The 21,723-nt window shown below is 42.2% G+C and overlaps 1 protein-coding gene across 1 annotated transcript; it reads left to right on the top strand.

Annotated features, from left to right (window-relative positions):
* The first annotated feature begins 474 nt into the window (after positions 1-474).
* Positions 475-1,485, top strand: LOC118983208 (mas-related G-protein coupled receptor member X2-like). Its single transcript, XM_037040544.1, has one exon. The coding sequence runs from the start codon at positions 496-498 to the stop codon at positions 1,483-1,485; it is 990 nt and encodes a 329-aa protein (XP_036896439.1). The 5' UTR covers positions 475-495.
* The last annotated feature ends 20,238 nt before the right edge of the window (positions 1,486-21,723 follow it).

The following is a 21,723-nucleotide window of genomic DNA, read 5'->3' as shown; positions in this document are numbered from 1 at the left end:
ATGCTCTCCTTTATGGGGGAGGGACATCTCAGTCACTGAGATAGCCCAGAGGTCACATCTAGGGCTTCCAGCTTCCAGCCCTTTACAGGAAATCTCAGTCCCAGGGCAGAAGAAGTGCTGAGGTCAGAGTCCTCTTGTCATCCCACACACCCTGTGCAGACCTTTCTCCTCCTGCCTCCTGCAGACACGACATGGCCTGGGACTGTGCCTGGAGGTGTTTGGACCATAGACTATGCCCGCTCAGCAGAGGGTCTGTGTTGTAGTAGAAAGAGCCCCGACCCTAACAGTCAGAGAGAACTGGGTTGGAATACACCTTCGGGGCTCCAAGGCTGTAAAATCTCTGGTGACTTACTCACTACTACAAAACCCCATCTCCCTCCTCTGTAGCATGGACAGTAGTGCCCAGGAGCAGGGTGGCCACGAGACTCAGTGATCATGTACCAGGTGCTCAAGTCCTGTTTCTGTTCCAGTGGCACCAGTGGAGGGTTTCCCAGCATGAATCCGTCTGTCACAACCCGGATCACAGAACTCACAGAAATAAGTGCAAGTGAACAGCCCCATCTGCAAACTTTGCAGACGGAGATATTAATTCTGAACTTAATGACCATCATCACTGCCCTGGTCGGGCTGGCAGGAAACGCCACTGTGCTCTGGCTCCTGGGCTTCCACATGAGGAGGAACGCCTTCTCTGTCTACATCCTCCACCTGGCGACAGCTGACTTCATCTTACTCTTTTGCTCTATTTTGCATGCCCTGGAGAAACTCATCATGTTCTTCTGTTTCATCTCCAAGTTCTTCCCAGACTTTTTCGTCATTGTGACAGTTTTTGCCTACATCGCAGGCCTGAGTTTTCTCAGCACCATTAGCATGGAACGCTGCTTGTCCATCATGTGGCCCATCTGGTACCGCTGCCGCCGCCCCAGACACATGTCAGCTGTTATGTGTGCCCTGCTCTGGACCATGTCCCTGCTCCTGAGCATCCTGGAAGGGAACTATTGTGGTTTCCTGAATAGAAATCCACATGACTTTTGGTGTCCAGCATTGGATTTCATTAGTGTGGCCTGGCTAATGTTGTTATTTGTGCTTCTCTCTGGGTCCAGCCTGGTTCTGCTGACCAGGCTGCTGTGTGGCTCTCAGCGGATACAGCCCACAAGGCTCTATGTGACTGTCGGGCTCACAGTGCTGGTCTTCCTCCTCTGTGGCCTGCCCTTCGGCATCCACTGGTTCCTCTTAGTCTGGCTTCAAGAAGATCATACCTTCTTTCATCTTTACCTGACTGCTATTTTTTTGTCCTGTGTCAACAGCTGTGCCAACCCCATCATTTACTTCTTTGTTGGTTCCTTTAGGCAGCGATGGTGGAAGCGGCGACAGACCCTGAGGCAGGTTCTCCAGAGGGCTCTGCAGGACACCCCTGAAGTGGATGAACATGGAGGAAGCCTTCCTCAGGAACCCCTGGAGATGTCAGGGAGCAGTCTGGTGTCCTGATTCAGAGACTTGCTTTGTGCAGCTGATGCAACTTTGAAATATGACTTCAACCCTTTCAGTTTGGAAGGTTTTCTTAATGTGTCGGTCCTCTGGCCCTGGAATTAAAACAGTTAACATAATGGTCCCACTCTTGAGGCTTAAGAGAGTCCCTTTGTGCAAACACTGAGAGCACAGTCTGAAGAACAGCCTTTCCCAGGGCCCTCCCCCCATCCCCATGGAGCTTTGCCCACTCTGAGCTCAGGACTGCGCCCTCTTCTGTAGAATCCCACCCTCAGCACCAGAGGATAGCAGTGCAGGAAAATCTAAATTTCTTTCATCATGGCACTTGATGGAAACTACAAGAACATGACACTTTGACAAGTTTCTGTGGTCTCCCCTGCAATCTGTTTCTATAAATTAAACAAATTAAAGTTCAAATGAGAATACATGCAGTGGTCTTCCTTGTTTTTGGCAGGCTTTAGTCTAGCTCCCTAGCATAAGAAATGTTGATAGAATAAACAAATTAGTTAAGGAGCAAATGATAATTTTCAAGTCAAGCCTATGCTAAATCCCTGTTTGTAAGATTTGAGTCACCAGCTTTAAAAGTTCATTATCTTACCATTTTCAAATTTGGCAGTATGAAGTTAATTTTTTAATAGATAAATCAGCATCAGGGCATATTTAAGATTTGAGATATGTTATCTACCTGTGTGGCCTTTCACATACTCTCCATGCGAATCCCACATTCTCCTTCTCGTTCCAGCCCTTTGCCTTTGCTCCAACTCTCCCTCCCTGGGTGGGTGCTCTCTAATCCTTCATGGCCAGTTTGCAAGGGGTATTCCTCAACTCCAGGTCCTCTGAGGACAGGATCTATGTCAGATTTGCCTTTTATTCCAGAGAGCTCTCAGCACTTATTAATCTTACTACAGTAATTTTTAAGTCACATATTCTATAAATAAACATTTAAGTTTAAATGTAGCATCTTCTAAAATCTTCTATTTTTGATAGAGGTATAATTAAGAAAGGATGATTGTGCATCATCTATAGATGAGATCTATGCACTTTGACAGTGAACACACCCACGTGACTCAGACCCAATCAAGATATCCTTTCATCTTCTCAGAAGGTTCCCTCATGTCCCTCCCACTCACTCCTCCTGCCCAAAGACAGCATCTGTTCCTGCTTCTGTCACCAAGGGTTCATTTGCCCAACCTTTGACTTCATATGGTTAAGATGAAAAATGTACTTTTTGTTCTTTCCTTCTTTCACTCAGAAGAGTATTTTGGGATTGACCCATGTCGATGCACAGATCATCAGTACGTCCCTTTGTAAATCTGAGTGCTATTTCACTGCATGTGTGCACCACAGGTTGTTCTTACATTGACAGACACACGGGTAGCATTCCATTCTGGGCCACTGTGAGCACAGCTGCTGTAAACACACTTAATCGAGTCTTTTTCTGAACATATATTTTTGTTTCTTGGATAAATAACCTGAAGGGAGATTACTGGGTCATACAAAGATGTATCACAAACTCTGAGAAATAGCCAAACTCTTTTCCAGAGCAGTTGTGCTATTTCACATCCACATCACCAACATACCCAAGTTCCGGCTTCCCCAGGAGTTCCCCCCAAACATGTACTGCCAGTCTGCGACTCATACTCATTGGGATGGACCCAGAGTGGTATCTGCTTGTGGTTTAGTTTGCATTTCCTAAATAACTAATGATTGAGCATCTTTTCATGAGCCTATGAGCTACTTTTATTTTTTGAAGCGTCTGTTTAAGTTTTCCCATTTTTATTGTTTTGCTTTTTTTCATTATTTATTTGTAGGAGTTCTTATATATGCAGAATGAGTCCTTGGTTAGTTATTTGTACTGTAAATATTGATCCAGTTACTGCTTTGCCTATTCACTTTAATAGATTTTATATTTTTGTGCACTTCTGGATTTAAAGAAAAATTGCACAAAGTACAGAGGGTTTCTCTCTCCCCACCCTCAATTTCCCACACAGTTTCTCTTATTACTAACACCTTCCATTAATGTGGCTCCTCCATTTAAATGGATGAACTCATGTGGATACATTTTTATAGACTGAAGTTTATACTTCCTATTAGCATTCTCTCTTTGTATTGCATAGTTTGGTGGATTTGACAAATGAAAAACATCATGCACCTGCCACTATAATATATAAAACAATACTCTGTCCCAAAAATGAATTGAAAACATTGGTTGGTTTATTTACTTACTTACTTATTTATTTATTTTGTCTTTGTCCTTCTTGGTGTTCTCAAAGATCCCTAGATCAGTGGTTTGGTGCCTGTCAATAAATCAGAAAATTCTCATCCCTTATTACTTCAGATATTTCTACTCTTCCTATTCTCTTTCTTCTTCCTGTGATATTCCCATTATACGTATGCAATACCTTTTGTGATTATCCCAAGCTCTTGAACATTCTGTTCTGCTTTTTTCAGTATTGTATTCCTTTTGCTTTTTTTTTTTAGATTTTATTTATTTATCTTCAGAGAGGAAGGAGAGAGGGAGAGAAATATCAATGTGTGGTTGCCTTTCATGTGTCCCCTGCTGGGAGTTGGCCTGCAGGGAACCAGCCTGCAACCCCTGGGAATCGAACCGCGATCCTCTGGTTCGCAGGCCCACGCTCAATCCACTGAGCTACACCAGCCAGGTCCTTTTGCTTTTCAGTTGGCAAGTGTCTATTAACAAATCTTGAGGGTCACTGATCCTGCAAAGGCTGCATCTAATCTACTGAAGAGCTCTTTAAATGTGTTCTTCATTTCGGTCATAATGTTGTTGTTTTTAAAAATTTTTTTATTGTTCAAGTACAGTTTTCTACCTTTTCCCTCCACCCTAGACCAACACTCCAACCCCACCCTACCCTGTTATTGTTCATGTGTCCTTTATAATTGTTTCTGCAAGCCCTTCACCCTTGTCCCCTGAAATTGCCCCCCTCTCTCCTCTGGCCACTGTCAGCCTGTTCTTAATTTTAGTGTCTTTGGTTATATTTTCCTTGTTTGTTTGTTTTGTTGATTAGTTTCCTGTTAAAGGTGAGATCATATGGTATTTGTCTTTCACCACCTGCCTTATTTCACTTAGCATAATGCTTTCCAGTTCCATCCATGCTATCACAAAGGGTAGGAGCTCCTTCTTTCTTTCCACTGCATAGAATTCCATTGTGTAAATGTACCATAGTTTTTTTGATCCATTCATTTACTGATGGGCACTTAGGTTGCTTCCAGTACTTGGCTATTGTAAATTGTGCTGCTGTGAACATTTAGTGCATAGGTTCTTTTGAATTGGTGTTTCAGGGTTTTTAGGATATAATCTTAACAGTGGAATTGCTGGGTCATAAAGGCTGTTTCATTTTTAGTTTTCTGAGGAAATTCTATACTGTTTTCCACAGTGGTTGCACCAGTCTGCAATCCCACCAACAGTGAAATAGGGTTCCCTTTTCTCCACAACCTCTCCAACACTTGTTGTTTGTTGCTTTGTTTATGATGGCCATTCTTACTGGTGTGAGGTGGTATCTCATTGTGGTTTTAGTTTGCATCTCTCTGATAGCTAGTGATGCTGAGCATCTCTTTATGTGTCTCTGGACCTTGTGTATGTCCTCCTTGGAGAAGTGTCTGTTCAAGTCCTTTGCCCATTGGTCATAATGCTTTTATTTCTAACATTTCTGCTTTTTTAGAGGCTTCTTCTTTCTGCTTATATTGTCCATATTTCCCATTAAATTCCTTAACATATTAATCACAATTGTATAAATTGCCAGTCTCATCATTCCCAATTAGCAGCCAATCTTAATTTTTTTACATCTTATATGGGCAATTAATTAATCCTGTTACTGATAATGAAAAATTAAAAATAGAATATAAGTTTATTATTCAAGACTATAGTCATAGCTAGTAAAAAGGTCAGAAGAAACACTGAAACAAGTCATTGATTTTGGGTAGTAGAATGCAGGAAGATTTTGATCATTAATATGATACACTTTTTATGAACTGGAATGAAAAGGTAAACCTTTACATGTTACTACTGTGCTAAAGAAAAAGTCTGGAGGATGATGTGGGTCTAAGGTGTAGCACAGGAATACCCTGAACTCATCTCTCTCCACAGACACACTAAATATGCAGCTCCATACAGAGCAATTCCCCCTGAACAGAAGTGAGTGCTGATTGAACAGCTTCTCCACAACAAATGACAGAGGGACCACATAATAAAGATGGAAACCCTACACTAGACATGGGGACTTGCAGAAGGAGAGGGTTTCCCAAGGGGCTCAATGTAGTACTGCTTGCTCTGGGGCACAGTAAACTAACAGCAGTTCAAGGGCAGTGAGACTATCCAAGAAGGAAATCCATTCACTAACCAAAAAGGATCTGCTAAACACGTGGGCAACTGCTGGCATGTTCTAGGATGTGAGGCACCAGAGAGAACCATTGTTGATGTTCCCACTCCCCTTGGACAGTTGATTGGGAGCTCAGCTGAAACACTGTAGCCAACCTGCAGGATGACCCCAGCATGCCCGAGGTCCCTGGCCCAAACCTGCTCTAGCCAGCCATGGTGCAAGGTTTGCCCAGTACCCATGTGCACTGGAACACCTCAGCCTGTGCCAACTCCAATTCTAATTCTGTTCCAACAGAGCTCATCTGAAGCCAGTTTGTCCTGCATCCACTCAGCTCCAGCCACCAGCTCTCCAACTACCGTCCCTGCTTGGGTGGCCCCAGAGCTACACTCCTTAGGTCACCTGAGCCCAGGCACACTCCAGCTCCAGCTAACCACGACTGGGGCTGTCCCAGATCTGCAGGTCCAGGGACACCTGATCCCACACCCACTCCAGTTCCAGCTGCCTACAAAAGCCACAGGCACACACACTCTGCACAGGGCTTGCTGCTACACAAAGCCACACTTTCAAGACCAAGAGAGGTAGCTGCTCCATTTTAAAAAAATACAAAAATTCAAACAAATTAGGAGAAAGACAAATATGTTTCAAATGAATAAAAAAAATAAGACAGAAACTTCAAACAATTGCTAATGAAATGAAGATAAGTAATTCATCTGAGAAGGAGTTCCAATTTGGTTATAAATATGGTCATCAAACTCAGGTGAAGAATAGAGGAACACAATGAGTACTTCAAGAAAAAAGTAGAAAATATAAGAAAGAACTAATCATACCCAAAGAATACAATAACTGAAATGAAAACTACACTATAGGGAATCAAAAGCAAATTTTGAGATACAAAATACTGTATTAGGGTTAATCATCTAGAAAAGAGAATAGTGGATATTGCCCTATCAGAACAGCAAAAACTATATTTAAAAGTGAGGATAGAGCCCTGGCTGGTGTAACTCAGTGGATTGAATGCAGGCTGCAAAACGAAGAGTCTCTGGTTCGATTCCCAGTCAGGGCATATGCCTGGGTTGTGGGCCAGGTCCCCAGTGGGGGCCATGTGAGAGGCAACCACACATTGATAATAAATAAATAAGTAAGTAAATAAATAAAGTGAGGGTAGTTTAAAGGACTCCTGGGACCACATCCAGCATGCTATCACTCCCATATAGGATTCCCAGAAGGAGAAGAAAGAGAAAGGGCCAGGAAGTGAACTTGAGAAGTAATGGCTGAAACTTCCCTAAGTTCAGGAAGGAAAGATTGACATCCAGGTCCAGAAAACACAGGCAACCCCAAACAAGAGGAACCCAAAGAGATTCACACCAGGTCATTTTATGGTTAAAATGGCAAAAGAGAAAGGTAAGAAGCGATGTTAAAGGCAGCAAGAGAAAAAAGAAGTCACATAAAGGGAAAACCCCACAAGGTTATCACCTGATTTTTCAACAGAAACTTTGCAGGGAGAAGGCAGTGGCAGGATGTATTTAAAGTGCTGAAGGAAAAAAATAAAAAAGACAACACACCACCTAGAATATTCTAACAGCAGGTTATCATTCAGAATTGAGAGAGAGATGAAGTATTTCACAGACAAGCAAACTCTAAAGGAGTCACCACCATGAAATTGGCCTCACACGAAATGGTAAAGGTCTTTGTGAAGTGGAAAAGAAAGGCCATAATCAAAGAGAATATATATGAAAGAAAAAACTCACAGACAATGACTAGTAAAGTGAAGGCAGTGAATCAACACCAGAAGTGCTAGTGTGAAAGTTAAAAAAACAAAAACAACAAAATCAACTATAATTAAATTAGGTAGAGGATACACAAAACAGAAATATCTGGACTATGACATCAAAATATAAAACATGGAGGGGGGAGATGACATGTAGTACTTCTAGACTGTGCCAGGACTAAATGTCTATCCACTTTATATATATAAAGTTTTTCACTCATATTGTATGAATGAAAACATATAATAGATAAACAAAAACATAAAGAGAAAGGGATAAAAATATAACACTAAAAAAATTAAACCCCAAGGTTTAAATAAAAAGACTAAGAAAAGAAGAAAAGAAGTACAAAAACAGCCAAAAAAAACAATGCACAAAAGGGCAATAAAGACATAGCTATCATAATTACCTTAATTGTAACTGAATTAAATGCTGCAGTCAGAGATGCAGGGGTGGCTGAATGAATGGGGGAAAGGAGACCCATGTATGTACTACCCATAAGAAACTCACTTTTGGTCAAAACATAGAAAAGACTGAAAGTGAAGGGATGGAAAATAATGTTTCAGGCAATAATGAAAATACAGATGGAGTAGCAATAATCATGAGACCAAATAGACTTTGAAACACAGGCTGTAACAAAAGACAAAGAAGAACATAATGATAAAGCAGTCAACCCAAAAAGAAAATATAATGCTCAAAAATATTTACACACTCAACATCAGGGCATCCGAAAATATCAAGGAAGTATTAAACTGATATAAAGGGAGAAATTAACAACATACAATAATAGCGGAGAATTTAATGTCTCACCTACATTAACAGGAAGATTATCGAGACAGAAAATCAACAGGGAACACTGGCATTAACTGACACATTAGAAAGTGTAGGAGGACAAGGTGGCATGGATGACAGCATGAAGCACCGAGAGAACAGTTTCCATCCAAGAGGTCAAGGTTAAGTGGAGAAGAAAATACATGGGAAAGGGTACTGTCCGTGGAGCATGGGGTTGGAGAAGCCCACACTATTGCCACCTGACCACAGAAGACAATGAGCTGAGTCAGTAAAGTCCAGGCTGAGGACCTCTGGAAAGTTATCAGGTGGAGTCCACATGATAGGGTCAGGTGGTCAGGGAGTCCAGAGTCACTGGACCTGTGGTCAGAAGCCTTCCAGCCATTCCTGGACACCTTTAGAACACAAAGATGTAAATACGCACCAGAATGTCCTTGTAACCATCATCACAGTTAATATGGAACTACTCACTGTTGGCTTTTGAACAAAACAAGGACTAGGGGTTCTGATCCCCTGGACACTTGGAAATCTCCATATAACTTTACTAAAACTTCTAAAGATTTCTAAAAACTTTACTAAAAATCTACTGTTAGCCAAAAGCCTTAGTGCTAATGTACACAATTAACTCATATTTTGTATGTTAAATACATTATATACTGTATTCTTACAATAATGTAAACTTCAGCAAAGCAAATATTACCTAAAAATATAAGGAATAGGAAATATTTACTAAATATTTACCTTATTTACTAAAAATTTCACCTATACCTGGAAGCAAGCAGTTCAAAACCCTGTTGTTCAAGGGTTAACTGTATGAACACCAGACTTACTAACATCCTTTGCTCATACACCCCTGGGCCTGCAGGTGTCCGTGACCCAACACCAGTGACCGGGTGTTCCAGAGTGAGCAGAGCTCCTGAGACCTACCCTCCCCAAACCTTTTCCTCTTTGTCCCCACGCTAGTGCTCTCAAAGAACCACACTCCCACTGCCTTCACTCCTGCACACTCAGTTCATCTCCTAGGTCCTGGCACACAGTAGGTGCTCTGTGGTTTGTTAAATTGAGTCGGTCTGGCTGTGCACCTGGAGCCGACAGCAACCTCAGAGAAGTGCCTGACACTGTGTCTCCAGCTCGGGCTCCAGCGGGAACTCTGCAGGGATTTTAAAGTCCTGACCCTCCTGCTTCTCTGTGGTCCCCCCACTCCTCTAGTCTCCGTGCCCCAGGTAGAGTGGTTAAAAATGAATTGAAGTTTTCATGAGCCCTTTCTTGAGATAACCCCTCTAACTGTTGAGGGTGATGTGAAGGCTGGAGAGTGGGGGCATAGAGAGATAGGAGTGACATGCAACACCATTGACACTAAAAGGAGAAGCAGAAACAGAGCCATGCGGAGACACACAGGGAGGAGACAAAGGCAGCAAAAATCAGAGGGAGTCAGAGACAGGCAGATGCAGAAACAGGCGGACTGAGCACAGAGAGAACCCCACCTGGTGGAGAACTGTGGGGACAGAGAGCCAGCACTTGACAGTGACAGAGGGGCTTCTTGGTCAGGTGTCTTCTGTGATCAGTGAAAGCAGCAGTTGGGCTCCTACTCTTTATCAAAACTGACCGACCAGGAGGCTGGACGCCTCTCCTGGTAGCCTCAGCCAGTGCCCAGCATCCCCTGGAAAACATACTTCCTGTTCTGATAAAGCGGAGATAATTATCAGTGGAGTCCCCACCCCAACAGAATCACCCAATGGAGAAGGAGTCAAAGGGAGGAACTTTGCAGTGGAGGGGAAAGGTGCACACTGGCCTGGGGCCTCAGAATGCTTCACCCATTCCCCAGTATCTTCAAGTAGGTTATTTTAAATCTGGCATTTCTAAGTGGGGTGTTGTCCTTTTTTGGTTTTTTGGTTTTGTTTTGTTTCTCAGAAAAAGCATTAGTCTGAAAGTTATATCTCTCTAGCTTCCTGGACATTACCAATAAATTTCTCACGTAATCTTCCTATGAATGTCTTTATTGAATACTTTTTCTTTACAATTGTCATTGCAATAGAAAGAATCCCTGTTCAAAACCATAAACTCTTGTTCAGAATAGTTTTCTATGTGATGAGATAGAAAAAAAAATCCGTATTTTTTTCAGACTATATAGTCCCCTAGATTTCATGTTTAATCCTATGATCGGAGGCATTCTATAAGTAAAAGGTTCGAGTACATGAGTTGGCCTACCTCTAATCTCACTGGGTTCTCTGGGTTTTGGGAAAATGGTATCCATCAGATAGAGTCTCTTCCTGCATCAGAACAGCCCAGGAAAGCAAGCTTATGAAAAGTCCTCTGGTGGCCTTCGTCCACAGCACGGAGACAAGTTGGCCTTGGGCTGTCATAAAGAAAACCATGGCCTTTACCCTTGAGAAGTGATGAGTGGTTTTATAGTTCTCACCTCAACCAGTGTACAGCCTAGAACTGTGCCTTACCATTTCCAATGCAGCCATTGCAACCACAGTGTCGATTTTAAAACAGCAATCTTAGAAACCATTTATTATTAGCATACAGATATTCGTTTTTGGCACACTGTGTAAGCCTCAAGGTTTTGTACCAATTTTTCTGGCTATGACTTTTAGTCAGTTTTACGGCCAATGCCCATGACGAGCAGGGTTGAAAACATCTGACCCTTTCATAGTCATGCCAGGGTATGGGTAGAAACTTAGGGTCGTTACAGAACTCTGGACTATTCTCTGGCACCAGCTACTTATTCCTCAGAGAACACAGGCAGACAGAGAGGGTCCACTACGTCAATGTGTGACCACACAGAGGGCTGTCTTCACAGTGAGGCTGCCCCCGCGTTTACACTCAGAGGGGAACTGACAAATGAAGGCTGAGTGCTCGGGCCACACTACACGTAGCTATGCAAAATGACACTAACCATAGTTCTCAATTTTCCAACCCAAATATGTCCATCAGAACTAAGTGGCCTGACCCTTAATTCAACACTCTTCCCTGTTCAACACTTGACTGACTTGCATTTAACATGTTCCTCTTCATTTCCAAATGCTGGAATAGAACTTGGCTGTAGGGGAGGGCCTCCTCAGCTGGATGGCAGGGCGGTGGAAGGCAGGAAGACAGTGCCCGAAGCCTGTGCTCCAGGCAGGGTGCCTTGTTGTGATGCCACCAACACAGACTGGGGGTTCTTATAGGATTCAGTCCGGTGTCTTATGATTCTTTCAGCTGTACAGCTTTGAGGAACTCTGTACAGAAAGTTCATTTCGCTTTTGAACCAAACCCTGTTGGGTTTCGCCTAGGCAACTGATCATTTTGATGCCAGTGGCATCCCTTGTCAGATTGGCTGCACTCTGACAGCAACCAACACAATTTGTAGAAACGCTTTTCAAGAAGAGTACCTGCAGGTGCTCAAACCATAGGCGCCGGCCCACCACCTATTTCCAAACCCTGTGTTCCAGCAGAGAAAGCCTTGTCTCCACCCAGCCCACGTTAGCATCCAGAAACCCCGGAATACACAGAAATGCAGAACTCGCCAGTGCTGGGTCTGGAGTAGTGGAGCTGGAGTCAGGGAACCTAGAGTCTCATGCTGACCCCATCAGCAACCCAGCCCACAACTCCAGTCCAGGCTATCCAAGCGATAGTGAGATTATGAAATTGTCCTGGTCTGAATTGCATGCCATTTGTGGTCAGGTACCAGTTTTCAGAATGAGGTAATAGGGTTTGACTTTACCACAGACGTGGACTGGAGGTAACCTCTGTTGCAAGTCAGGCAACCTCAGAAGTTCATGTCTCTACATCTGACTATAATAATGAGCATACAGTCTTCTCACCTGAAGCTATATTTGACAGCTACCTGAAATTCAGAGAGGTTGCCTGATGCTCTTTCTATTTGATAGTAAAATATGTATTGGGCACCAATATTGTCAATGTCATAAAAATAAATGAGATTTGGTTCCTATTCTCCAAAAGTTTACAGTATAGTATAGAAGAGGAAATCGCCTTATACATGCCTATCATATTTGTATATTGGTTCTGAGTCCTTCCAGGACATAAACACAGAGATGGGAGTGAAGAGGGAGAAGGTCACACTACTGTGTATGTCGTGGTAAGTGGACCAGGAAAGACTTCTTGAAATACTTAGAATTTGAACTGACACCTCTACAATTTTTCAAGCAAATACCCTGTGTCACTTTGGCCAGCCACACCAACATTTTGAGACAGGTGAGGAAAGAGAAACAGTAACTGGACAAATGAAAATGGGAGAAGAGGAAATTCTTAGTGGTGTTGTTAAAAGTACAAAGGTTGTTTAGAAAATGGCGATCAAGTATTGGCAGGGATGGCTCAGTTGGTTGGAGTGTTGTCCCATACACTGAAACATTCAAGGTTCAATTCCTGGTCAGGGCACATACCTAGGATGTGGGTTCTGTTCCACCACCTCCCACCCCCGTTGGAGTGTGTATGGGAGGAACCAATCTGCTCCTGTCTCATATCAGTGTTTCTTTATCTCTCTCTCTCTCCCCACCCCCTCTGTCTCTCTAACAGCAATGAAAAAATGCCCTCAAGTGAGGATTAAAATTTCTTTGTTTAATTAAAACAAGAGAAAATGGTGATCCACATGCAAATAAGTTTCATGCCCTGTGACACCCCAAATATATGGTCATGGTTGCTAGATTCCCCTTAAGAAGGCTCATAGGCTGAAGTGTGGTGACCAATGAACAATATCTGTCATGGCTTTGAAGTAACAGAGGTTGGCCTAAGTTTTATAAAATGAGTTGGAGTCAATTTGACAATACTGTCAAGTCCAGATATAGCCAGTCCACTTAAATTCTGCATGTCATTTCCTACCTCTTTTGAAATGTGGTATCTATAGTATCTTGATATTTAGATCAAACTATTTTTAACATCCTGTTACATGTATGGGAGAATAATGCATACCAATGTCAGGTGCTCTGCAGAGCCCAGTGAATGAAACTTGAGACTTCAGTTATATCCATAAAACTTTATTTTTTCATTTTTAAAGACAGACTAGAAGCAAATATAAAGACATTTTAATACATGCTTACTTTTAATAAGGGTTATGTGAATGCTTATTATATTATCTCTCAGCCTACATGCCTGGTTCACAAACTGCTCTCCAGCATAAACCTTGTCCTCATTCTTGGTTCCTGCAATATCCATGTAGGTGGTCCTACAACCAACTTTTCATTCTGAATTCATTACAGACCAACAAGGAGTTGCAAAATTAGTGGAGAAAGTTCCTGTATGCCCATCACCCAGCCTCTGCCAATAGCAGTATCTTACACAAATATAAAACATTATCAAAATCAAGAAACTGACCTAGGTAGGATACAATCGACTACACCACACATCTTACTCAGATCTCACCCATTTTTGCATGCACACATTTTTATTGCATGTAACTCTAGGATATTTTATCATAGGTATCGGCTCATGTAATCACAGCCACATTCAAGTATGGAACTGTTTCCTTATTAAAAAAAAAAAACTCCCTTAGGCAACTCTTCATAGTCATACCCACCCTGTACCCCTTCAAAAACCCATGGGAACCACTGACCTGTTCTCCATCTCTATAATTTTGTCATTTTGAAATGTTGTATTAATGGAATCATACAGTAGTCAACCTTTTGAGTTTGACTTTTTTCATTCAGCACAATGACCTCGAGATCTGCCCAAGTTGGTGCACGTATCAATAGTTTTTCGTTGACTTTTTCCATTGCCATGTTGTGTTCTGTGGTATGGACTGCCGGCTTTGGTTTCCCTGTTCACAAGGGGAAGGACATTTGTGTTTTTTCTGGTTTGATTATTATAACTAAAGCTGCTATGAATATTTGTATAGAGGTTTTCATGTAACTGTAAGTTTGCCAGTCTCTAAAATGAGTGCCAGGAGTAGATTGCTGAGTTGTATAGTAAGTGTATATTCAACTTTTTAAGAAAATACAGAGTTTTCCCGCATGGGTGTACCATTTTACTTTCCTGCCAGCAATGGATGAAAGATCCAGTTTTTTCTAAAGCCTTGCCAATATTTGAAACCATTGGTATTTTTTTATTTTAGCCATTCTAAGAAGTGTGTAATGGTATTTCATCATGGTTTTCATTCTGTATTTCCCTGATGGCTAGGGATATGAAACATTTTTTGTGTATTGATTTGCCTTCCATATATTTCCTTTGGTGAAATGTTGTTCAAGTCTTTTGCCGTGGTGGAATCCAGCTCTCCACCAACTCCCTGCCTGTTCCCAGGAACCATATCCAATGGTTTCACCTTCAACTTATGTCCACAAACCACAAGTAGCCGCTTAGCTCTGCTGAGTGATCATGCACCTTTTCTATAATTACTGTCTCACTATTACTCCAGGGGAAACACTTGATGCCATCTCTCTCCTGAAAACTCCTCCTCATTCTTTTATCACTCTCAGATGTTGCCCTCCTGAGAATGTCCCTGTCTCCCCACACCAAGTCTTCCTGCCAACCTGCCCGTGAGCTCACTTCTTTGCCTTTCTCTCATGCCAGGAGATAGCTCTACATTCTGCTACCCTAAACCTTCCTTCCCACCTGTGTGCAGGTTCTACCCCTCTCCTACACAGAAACACTTTACACAATTATTACCTCTCCCACCTGCATCTTCAGTGTTCCCTTCTCTTCTGGGTCATCCCAACACCATACACAACATGCTATCCTATGTCCTGGCATAAAACACCATACAAGTCTATGTTCCCCTCCACCCACAGCTTGATTTCTCTCCTTCACAGCGAGCCTCCTAAAATGAGTTTTCTATACTCATTATCTTCATTTCCTTACCTCCCAGGCTCTCTCTCCATCCTCCCTCTCTTTTCTCTCTCTTCCATGCTCTCTCTCTCTCTCTCCTGCCACTTCTCTCCTTCTACTCCTCCCCCATGCCTTTTCCTCTCTACCTCTATCTCTCTGTATCTTTCTCCTGTCATCTCCCCCTCCCTCCCTCCCTCTTTCTCTCTCATCTTTTTATGTCTTTTTTTCCTTCACTTGATTAAATCATTAAGTTTATTTTACCTGTTCTAAAAATTTAGTTTTGAAACTGCAATAAATTCACAGGTTTAAAAAATATTTTTGATGCACACACTGAAAATTGTCATTCCTGTAACCACCCAATTAAAAAATGGGCAAATAACCTCAACAGACACTTCTCCAAGGAGGACATAAAGAGGGCCCAGAGACACATGAAAGGATGCTCAGAGTCACTAGCCATCAGACAGATGCAAATTAAAACCACAATGAGATACCACCTCACACCAGTCAGAATGGCCATCATTAACAAATCAACAAACAAGTGCTCGGGAGGACGTGGAGGAAAAGGAAACCCTAATACACTGTTGGTAGGAATGCAGACTGTGCAGCCACCATGGAAAACAGTATGGAATTTCCTCAGGAAACTAAAACTGGACCTGCCTTTTGACCCCACAATTCTATTGCTGGTGTTATACCCTAAGAACCCTGAAACACCAATTCAAAAGAACCTATGCAGACTAGTTTTTCACAGCACCACAATTTACAATAGCCAAGTGCTGGAAGCAACCTAAGTGCCCACCAGTAAATGAGTAGATAAAAAAACTACGGTACATTTACACAGTGGAATACTATGCAGCAGAAAGAAAGAAGGAGTTCCTACCCTTTGCAACGGCATGGATGGAACTGGAGAGCATTATGCTAAGTGAAATAAGCCAGGAGGTGAAAGACAAATACTATATGATCTCATCTATAAGTGGAACCTATTCAAAAAAAACAAGCAAGCAAGCAAAATATAACCAGAGACATTGAACTACAGAACAAACTGACAGTAACCAGAGGGAAGGGGGGAGAGCGATAATGAGGGGAATAGGGGGAGGGCCATCAAGGAACATGTATAAGGGACACATAGACAAAACCAAAGGGGGTAGGTTTNGTGAAATAAGCCAGGAGGTGAAAGACAAATACTATATGATCTCATCTATAAGTGGAACCTATTCAAAAAAAAACAAGCAAGCAAGCAAAATATAACCAGAGACATTGAAATACAGAACAAACTGACAGTAACCAGAGGGAAGGGGGGAGAGCGATAATGAGGGGAATAGGGGGAGGGCCATCAAGGAACATGTATAAGGGACACATAGACAAAACCAAAGGGGGTAGGTTTGAGAGTGAGAGGCAGGAATGGTTGGGGGCAGCGTGTGGTGGGGTGAAAATGGAGACAACTGTACTTGAACAACAATAAAAGAAAAAAGAAAAAAATTGTCATTCCCAGCTTACAGTCAAGGTGGTGACATACACAGACAAGGCTTGCCTCCTCACACAACCACATCAAAATTACAACTAAAATATAGAACAGCCATTACTCAGCAACACCAGAAATCAAGTTGAATGAAGTCTGACAACTACAGAATTGAAGAAACCATATCCACCCAGACTAGTAAAAGGGGCGCAGATGCAAAATGGGTTGGCCCCTCATCCACGTGGATAAAAATTTGGGAGGGATATCTCAGTAGCAAGGAGTTCCAGACCTACACCAGGCTCCCCAGCCCAGAATTCCAGAGCCAGGAAGATAAGTCCACACAACTTCTGGCTGCAAAAACCAATGGGGATTGAGTCAGTGGAAGAGGCTGATGGAGCCCTAAGCAGTTCCCCTTAGAGAACTCACACACAGACTCACCTACTCAGACTCGTCCCTCTGAGCTCCAGCACCGGAATCACAGCTTGAAGGGTACCAGTGGCATACAGGGAGAGACTGAAGTCTCTGGCATTAGGGTGAGCAGAGGCCATTGTCCCTTTCCTGAGTCCTCCCTCTACAGAGCTGGTAGGCCAGAGCCATATCTGAGACTCTATCAACCTGGCTAACACTGTGTGACTCACCTTGGAGATCCCCAGAGGCTCCACCCTACCCAATTTACAGGACCCCCAAGCTGCTCTCCCATAAGAATGGCTTATCTTGGCTCCTAAATCTTATCAAACAAGTAACAGCTGACTTCAGTGAGCCCTAGCAGCTGCCAGATTAGAGTCACAGCTTGGCTTCACCTGGGAATCTCCAAGCCTAGAACAAGTAGCAGCCATCTCAGATTGCTTTACAGCTCAGTCAGGGTGCCCCGGGCAAAACACAGGCAGGGGCTGGCCTTGGCTTGCACCACCTGGGAAACCCTAGGGCCAGTGCATCCAGTGGACAGTTACAGACCATGTTGGAGCACCAGCACCCTGCCCCCGCACAGCTGATCCTCCTTGGAGGGCGGAGGTTGGTGGTCAGTGGTCACAGCCAGTCCTTGCAGCTGACTGGCTTGGGTAAATCCCTTCCGTTGATCTGCCAAACAGAAACCATGACTCAACTACAAGAACAGGGTGTACTCTGCCCACACAAAGAGCATACCTCGAGTACCCAGCTTGGGTGAAAGAGGAGGCTGTGCCACTGGACCCTATAGGACACCTACTACATTAGGCCACACTACCAAGACACAGAGTTAAAGGAGCTTTACCTAATACATAGAAACAAACACAGGGAGGCTGCCAAAACAAGGAAGGAGACAAAGAAACATGGCTCAAATGAAAGAATAGATCAAAACTCCAGAAAAAGAACTAAATGAAAGGGAGATAAGCAATCTGTCAGATGCAGAGTTCAAAACATTGAACTCTGGAATTCAAGGAATTTAGGGAGGACCTCAGCAGCATAAAAAAAGATACAGTGAGAAACGGAAGATATACTAATTAAAATAAAGAACAATTTACAGGGAAACAACAGTAGAGTGGATGAAGCCAAGAATCAAATCAATGATTTGGAATATGAAAGCAAAACACGCACACAACAACAAGAAAAAGAGAACCCCCCAAAATGAGGATACTGTAAGCAGCCTCTGGGACAACTTAAAGCGGTCCAACATTTGCCTCAGAGGGGTAGCAGCTGAAAAGAAAAAGCAAGAAATTGGAAATCTATCTGAAAAAATAGTGAAAAAAAACTTCCCTAATTTGGTGAAGGAAACAGACATACAAGTCCAGGAAGTGCAGAGTCCCAATTATGATGGATTCAAAGAGGCCCACTCCAAGACACACCATTATTAAAAGTCAAAAGTTAAAGATAAAGAAAGACTTTTAAAAACAAGAGAAATTAGTTACCAGAAGGTTGCCAGATGGGAGGGGGAGGGGGATAACAGGTGAAGAGGTGAGGGGAGTAAGAAGTACAAATAGGTAGTTACAGAATAGCCATGGGGATGTAAACTATACAGTATAGGAAATGGAGTAGCCAAAGAACTTACATGCATGACCCATGGGCATGAACAATGGTGGGGGGATTGCCTGAGGGAGTGGAGGGTACTTGGTGGAGGAGGACAAAAGGGGAAAAGTCAGGGCAACTTTAATAGTATACTCAATAAAATATACTTTTTAAAAAAGAGAAAATTGTCATTTCATTTCCTTAGACATCTATGCCTTCTCCTTGAAGATAAATATGATTATTACAGTTGTTTCTTAAATTCTTTCCAGAATTATTTAATGATAAAACAAGCATATACAGATGCGTTTGTATGCAAAGTAATATATAACATATATGTCATATTGTGTATAATACATATAATGTATATGAGTGTATCTTTATTCCTTCTCATACAAATGCACATTGTTCTGCACTCTGGGTTTTTTTTAACTTACTGTATCCTGGAGGACCTTCCACATCCGGTTTGTTGCTCTTTTGATATAGCTGCACAGTAGTGCATCATATGGATGGACCATAATTTGTACAGTATTGGCAGCCATTTTGTCTGTCAATCAATATTTTTATTGCAAACTATCCTACGTTTATTAACTTTCTATATGTCTCTTGCACATGAACAGATATATCTCTAGGATAAATTCCTAGATGAGGAATTATAGGGAGAAAAAGTATGACACTCCGTATGTGTTTATGTATGTTGCAAATAGCCCTCCCCGGGACTCTATCAACCTTCAGTCCCACCAGAAATGTGTGTGAGTGCCTTGTCTCATTCCGTGTCTCACGGAATACACTGCCAAACTTTTTGGTCATTTATATTTTAGTGAATAAAATATTAGTCTGTCTGATTTTAATTTTTATGTCTCTTATTATTGTGTTTGCATGTTTCTGTCTGTTTAACAGCCATTTTTATTTTTGAGGAATTATGTATTTATGACCATAATCATTTTCTTATTGGCTTGTTAGATTTTGAATTATCATTTTCTAGGAACTTTTACAAATAGAGGAATTAGTGGTTTGTCTTTGATGTACATTACCAATACTTTCCCAACTCATTTTTATCTTCTGTGATGGTTCATGACATACAAAAAGAAATGTCTGTATGTTCTTGTCCTTATCAATCTTTTCTTTAATGCCTCCTGAATTTTTGCGCTATACTTTGAAAGTCTTTCCCAACATTGAGTAAAAAAAGAATTTCTCTATGGTTTCTCTAGCAACTGGTATATCTTCAATACTCATTTTTAAGTATTTGGATTACATATGGATTCATCCTAACATCATATATAAAGTATTTTTTCAACTTTATTTTATTTTGGATGACCACCCATTATCCCAATTCCATTTACAGAATAATAGTTCACGTTACACCCACTATTTTAACATACCTTTTTTTAACCTTATACTAAATTCCCATATGCATTTGGGTCTGATTCTGAGACTTCCGTTTCACTGATCAGTTTCCCCACTTACGGCTTTCTGAATCCAACTCCCCCTCCAGACCCCTGATGAGTGAAGTCCCCTTCAGACTCCCTCTCTTCTCCGTCTGTATTTACCACCTGAGGAATCGCATCCAGACCTTTGAGGATAAGCGCCACAGGGCCATGCTCTAGTTCCCAGTTGTCTTCCACACCAACACTCCACCGCCCGAAATATAAGGCCCGGGCTGCCGAAGGTCTCGACCAGTTTCCCGGGGCTGCCCTAACAAAGTCCCACAGCTGGGTGGCTTCAACCACAAGAATTTATTTTCTCCCAGTTCTGGAGACTAGCACTCTGAGAGCAAGGTGCTGGTACGCTGGGAGGCCTCTCTTCTCGGCTAGCACATGGCTTCTTCTTCCTGTTCCTTACATGGTCTTCCTCCTGCGTAAGTATCTGCGTCCTAACCTTCTTGTAAGGACACCAGTCAGTTAGGTAAGTGCCCACCATGATTACCTCACTGTAACTTAATTACCTCTATAAAGACCATCTCCAAATAGTCATGTTGTGAGATGCTGAGAGTGAGGACTTCAGCTTATAAATTTGGGAAGGAGGGACACAATTCAGCCCACTGAAGAACTTTCTGAATGTCTGAAATAGTTCCCAATTCAAATGACACTTTAAAAATTAACAAGGAAGTTAATTTGACTAGCATGAGGCACATGAAAGGAAAATATAGGAGATAAGAGTTAAATTTTTAATATTTACACGAAATAAAAAATACATTTTAAAATTATATAAAGTGGAAGATGGAAAAAGAAGAATACGTTTTGTATGCCGAAGTCCTTACATATTATAAGGGAAGTCAGCTGATCCACTTCTTAATGCTGAAAAATTAAACATGTAATTTTAAGTTTAGGGCTCAGAGCTAATAATAGCAAAGGAAATAAGAATGGGCGGCCTCTGGAGAATGGGATTCGGGGAGACTGTTTCCTTGCATACACCTCTCTATCAGTTAGAAAAAAATGATACACATGAATGCATAATACTGTGAGAATTAAAACTAATAAGTAAAAAAGTGGGTTTAGGCCACGATGAACTATGATATACCTCATTCTTCAGTTTTAAAGCATCACAATGCAAACTCACATTGCTTGACATTTCTCCCCAGGCTCACAGTTGTCAACTGCAGGCTCCACAACAGAGATTCCTTACCAAGAGGATGACCACACAGGGGTGGGAGGGGAGTGGCTGACACGTGAGTGGAAGCGGGACAAATGATGAGAAACATCGTGGTAAGGAGTCNCAGTTAGAAAAAAATGATACACATGAATGCATAATACTGTGAGAATCAGAACTAATAAGCAAAAAAGTGGGTTTAGGCCACGATGACCTATGATATACCTCATTCTTCAGTTTTAAAGCATCACAATGCAAACTCACATTGCTTGACATTTCTCCCCAGGCTCACAGTTGTCAACTGCAGGCTCCACAACAGAGATTCCTTACCAAGAGGATGACCACACAGGGGTGGGAGGGGAGTGGCTGACACGTGAGTGGAAGCGGGACAAATGATGAGAAACATCGTGGTAAGGAGTCATGTCTCAAGCAGCTCCGGGCTCCCCACTGGCCCACAGTCTCTGCACAGCAAATTACAAGATCTGTCCAGGATCTTGATAAACCTTGCTTGGTCACCAGAGGTCACACCCTCTCCTGCACATTTCTCCCGATTTGGAGG

This window comes from Sturnira hondurensis, unplaced genomic scaffold (genome assembly GCF_014824575.4).
Source record: "Sturnira hondurensis isolate 20B ecotype Veracruz unplaced genomic scaffold, ASM1482457v3 Scaffold0002638, whole genome shotgun sequence".
Classification (NCBI taxonomy): domain Eukaryota; kingdom Metazoa; phylum Chordata; class Mammalia; order Chiroptera; family Phyllostomidae; genus Sturnira; species Sturnira hondurensis.
This window is presented reverse-complemented; position numbering and strand designations above follow the sequence as displayed.